Source organism: Hyposmocoma kahamanoa, unplaced genomic scaffold (assembly GCF_003589595.1).
Source record: "Hyposmocoma kahamanoa isolate Upper Pololo Valley unplaced genomic scaffold, ASM358959v1 100021, whole genome shotgun sequence".
NCBI classification, from domain to species: domain Eukaryota; kingdom Metazoa; phylum Arthropoda; class Insecta; order Lepidoptera; family Cosmopterigidae; genus Hyposmocoma; species Hyposmocoma kahamanoa.
The window spans coordinates 12,765,120-12,770,304 of record NW_020653200.1 but is presented as its reverse complement, the minus strand read 5'-3'; the positions used below and the strand labels follow the sequence as shown (position 1 = coordinate 12,770,304).

At 40.3% G+C, this 5,185-nt stretch overlaps 1 protein-coding gene across 1 annotated transcript in view; it reads left to right on the top strand.

Moving 5' to 3' along the window:
- LOC113225903 (peroxiredoxin-6) overlaps positions 1–4,895 on the top strand; it is a 20,918-nt gene extending 16,023 nt beyond the window's left edge. The window contains exon 6 of the mRNA XM_026458373.1: positions 4,603–4,895. Coding sequence (XP_026314158.1) covers positions 4,603–4,740 — 138 coding nt within the window. The 3' untranslated portion in view covers positions 4,741–4,895. The remainder of the gene's footprint in view (positions 1–4,602) is intronic.
- Positions 4,896–5,185: the final 290 nt, after the last annotated feature.

Below are 5,185 nucleotides of genomic sequence, written 5' to 3'. Positions count from 1 at the left end.
TAGAAATGAGTGCCATATTCGTAATGAGCATCCCCAAATACCTCGAAGAGGATACCCATATAGCATATTTTGAAAAATCGTGTCCGCCATCTTGGATTTACAAATAAGTGCTATATTCGTTTTTCATCGACAAAACCGAGCATATCTGTAGGCACCTGATCGATAATGTCGGGCAAATCTGTAGGCACCTTTAACTTAATGATGAGTTAAGCAAGATACAATTACCCACTTTTGAGGGAAATGTTATTCCATGGCATCATTATTTGTATATTTGTGTGCGTGCCGACGAGCGTAGTTACAAGTTGCTTACGCCTACATGAATTTGCTTTTTGCCTCACTTGTGACAGTTCGTTTGAAATGAAACTATCATTCTATGCGTTATTATTCTAAGAATATAGGTATATTTTTTTTTTATAAAAAGTAGCATTAAAATAATTTTAAAGTATGATAATAACAATAATATCGTTTCTTGCAAAACACGTTGTTACATTATGTATTATAGTAGTTGGTAAAGTATCAAACATGTACCCTGTAAGGACGCAGCAATGTCAATTTTTTACATAATTTTTAATCATAATATTATTACAATGAAAATAAATAAATCTAAGCAAATATATTCAGAAAGTCAAATGATTTAATTTTAATATGATTGTCAAATTTAAATTTAAAGTAATTTAAAAATAAATCAATTTATTTATTAATAAATAATTAATTGTCAAATTATCTTAGTATTGCATAATAATAATAATAATAATAATTGCGTTTATTTACTCCGTGATATTATTATTCTGCATTTATTTTATTAAATGACTATCATATCATATTTTTATAATACAGATAACATATTAACTTTCATTTTTTTTAACATTATGAATAATTTTCTTCGTCACTAAAAAACTCTTGCAATGAGTAGTAGCATATTTGGGACAGATGTTTACGAAGTTGGTTTTTAGACATTTTTAGGCTGTTTATTAATTTTAAAAAGTCAGGGAGTGCGTTATAAATTTTAATTGACAAAAACAATTGAAAAAAAATACAGTCGAATTGTGAACTTCCTCCTTTTTTGAAGTCGGTTAAAAAAACTCTACTTGATTTAGTTTTTTCAAATCTGGGTTAGCGCAAAGCGGCCACCATTATCAAAAATATATAAAATGTGCTCCGTGACAATCTGCAATTATGCCATTACAAACTGCCTTTGAAATTTTGTAAAATGAATTTTTTTTTGTAAAATTTTATTAACTTGCAAAGTTACTATTTGGACAAGTGGACCGATCGGGAAAGTAGACGAAATGGGAGATGAACGAATCGGGTAAAACAAGTGGACCGATCGGGAAAATAGACGAAACGAGATGGACGAATCGGGTAAAACAAGTGGACCGATCGGGAAAGTAGACGAATAGTGAAAGAGGACCGATCGGGAAAGTAGACGAAATGGGAAATAGACGAATCGGGAAAGTCGACCATTTGAACAAGTGGACCGATCGGGAAAGTAGACGAATAATGAAAGTGGACCGATCGGGAAAGTAGACCTATTGTACCGATTCTTATTAAAGTATGTAGGTGTCTAACACTTGTATCTCATAATAGCAGCGTTGTTATATAAACTAAGACAATCACAAAATCATTATCAATGAGACATTATTGAATTAGGCCGATGATACTCTTTAGTGAGACAGTGAAATTATGATTTTTCAAGTGTAAGTACAAACTTTTTTGTTACGAAACCATAATCAAAGGGATAATAGAGTAAAATTGTGACAATGGCATTGACAAATTAATACAAAATAAACAAAGTAAGTGTCCGTACATTGAATCTTATAATTCTACTAATTTTAAGTACGAAGTAAATAAAATAACTAGTGCTATGTAAATAACGATTAAAAATTATTCCAAACACGTGTCACAGTTCATGCTGTTAAACATAGATTACACACGAGACCTACTGAACAGGATACAAATATCCTGGGCAGCGTTTTACAGTGATTCTATGAAATCAGATTAAATATGTTCTTTCAGTATTGTCAACCTCAAAATGTGCTATAATACGTATTGGTGAAATGTGCTTAGAAGTATTGTAATAAATAAAATCTATCACGTCACGTACTTTCAACTTCAAAGCAAGAGGTTGTGTGGGGTTAGTGATATTCGAGCTCGATTTTAATACCGATAATTACGAAATATCGTAATTTTTTAAATTTATTTAATTAGACAAAATATTCAACAAAAATATCGATGCCAATTTACTATTTGATAGTAACTCTCTACGACCTTCAATTTCCACTGCCCCTTTCGGTTCCACACTGTATAGGCTTGCGCTTTTTCTCAGATATAAAATGGTGTTTTGGAAGCGCTCCACTTAAGGGTCAGTATGCTAAAGAGAAAGATAAAAATCTAATTGTGTGTTTGTCGTTCATTAATAAAAAAAAATACTACGGCTACTACTTGGTCTTGGTGTAACAGGCTGTGTCCGCAACTCGACGTCAAGGCGCCTATTTTGCGTGACTGCGGCTACTAATATAATATGAAAGTATAATTAATAAATTTATATTGGTGGGTTGGATAGGAGTGGGAGTTAAATGCACCAGCGCTCCTTAGGACGACCCGCCTCTGCTGTAGACATGTTCCAGAAACCCAAGCAAATTGGGTTGCGTACCCGGGGGAGACGCGGGGTTGTGTGGGACTCTCCTCTCTAAGAAGAGACTACTCACTAAAACTCCGGGGGTGTTCCACCACGCACCTTGTGGCGGGAACGCTGGGACGTTTTCGCATTCTTCCGCGAACCCACCGGTGCCGTCCGTTTGCACTGACCCTCCCAGAGATCATCGGGGCGTTCGTCTCAAGTGCAGCTGGCGCGTCTTAGGTGCAGTCTAGTTGAGGGCCTGAGGCGAGGAGACGCGCGGAGCACGTGAGTTGCTCGTTAAGCCGGTGGCTATGTCCGGACATTGTCGCAGGACAATGCCGGAAGTGAGTGCCTTACAGCTCCGCCACCAATGAGGAAATTTGATAGTCGGCTGTCGACAGCTCAGCGGTGGCAACTGTTAGTTGTGCCGAGCGCGACGGGAAGTGAGCGTGCCTACAGCTCCGGTACCTATCCTATATGGAAAATAGGGAGGGTACTCTACGTGCACCCGGGGCGGCTCACCTAAGGCACTAGCCTTACAGAGAACCGGACGAAGTGCGTGCAAACGTGCTGATCCGGGGTTGGGATCTCACTTGATGGTCCCTATGCAAGTTTGTTTGCACAGGTCATAGTGCCCTTACCGCATAACCAAGAGGTTGATAGCGAGTGGCACTATAAACAAAACTTATGTAGAAAGACATGGAACTGACCCTCCCAGAGTCCAGGTTAGTATACCTGTTCACCCCGTTCTCCTAATCGAAGTGGGCTGCCTGGAATTAGGCTAAGCAACCCATTTACGTTATGTATGAGCGGCAGGATTCCACACCACGAAGCAGGTGGGCCCACCTTCACACACTTCACACCCACATAAGCCCACCTTCTTTGCCGTTTTCCGCCTGGGGATTAGAGGCGAGGGTGGATCGTCCTCTCGACTACTCTCCGCGGCCTCCCATGCCATCCCTTCCTCGCAGAATGAGGCCATCGCCTCCCATGATGCCACGTCTGCGGCCATGGCCTTGACGACGACCGGCAGCGAGAGGTCATTTTCCACTACTGCAGCGAGGGTAGCGCGTTGTCGCGCCCATGCTTGGCACTCTTCTAGCGTATGGTCGGCAGTGCCCTCACAGCAAGAGCAGTGGTGACATACCGGCAGTGGCTCTCTATCGACTATAGGGCACAGATACCTGCCGAAGCTACCATGCCCCGACAGGATCTGCACCAACCGGTAAATAAGCGAATCGTGTCGCATGCTTACCCGTCTCTTGAGGACTGGACGAACAGCCGCCACAGTCCGCTCGCCGGCGCTCGGCTTCTCCAGCCGACATCGCCATTTCGCACGCACTTTCCGTTGGACGGATCCTATCCAGTCAAGAACTCCTCGGGGGTCAGTCTTTCTTCCCGGACTAGTCCGTCTGCGCACTGCCTACACACCTCCGCAATAACCCCAGCAGCAGTACCACACGTTGCGGTATACTCGTGTTGCTCTGACCGCCATGACCCGCTGTACTTTACACAGCTCGGCCCTGTTCGGGCCGGGCAGAGCCCCGACCCACACCGGTGCGCCATTTAGCACCGTCCAGATTCGGTAAGAGACTGACAATGAAATCTGTGCCAATTTACTATTTGGTAGTAACTCTCCATGACCTTGAATGTCCATTGAACCTTACTGTTACACGAGGTTCCGTGTTAAGAATGTAACCTTCAAAAATCTGCAAATCTACAACGTTAATTTAAGAAAAAGTGTGATCTATGAAAATTACCCCGCCGAAATGTTTCACAAACCCGCGGCCTCGCAGCTTGATAAAATAATCTTTGAACAATCACGGTGATAAGTCCGGTATATAAAGTGTTGAAGTCATGTTCTCTAATCTGGTTCTGGTGCACTGCTTTCTCTTTCTGCCTAACACTAGCATTATATAGGTGTACTATTTAATTTTATTTTAGTTATTGTATAGGCGAATCTAATCGATGATTTCTTGTAGATGGGCGGCGAATGCATGGTGCTACCAACCGTACCTGATGACAAATTAACCAGTGTGTTCCCGCAAGGGGTCACTGTAGTGCCTCTGCCCTCCGGTAAGAAGTACCTGCGAAAAACGGCTTGTCCTAAAACCCATTGAAATATATAGTGTATAAAATTTTGTTTCTTAAAACATCGGGGCTTTTGTAATATGGTAAATGTTCTGTGATGTGAAAAATATAAAAGCAATATAGGTACTTCATATTTTTGTATTTCACGCATTCCTGTTATTGTTTTGTAATAAATTTTGCATTTAATAGTCAATTTGTTTCATTCGTTTTAACGTTACCTAATTATATAATGTTAATAGATCTTTAATTTGCGATGTTGTACATAAAACGTTGTTTAAATCTATAGATAAGTAGGAAGATTACTAGGGCAGACACATACGACACATTAATAATCTCAGTACAGAGTACTAAAAAAACCGACCACAAAAATACGTGGAATTACATCTATTTGCTAAATTTTATTGAAATATCCTCTAGTTCACCACTATACTCGAAAGTATATTATAGAGAAAAACTACTTGAATTGGAGAATAG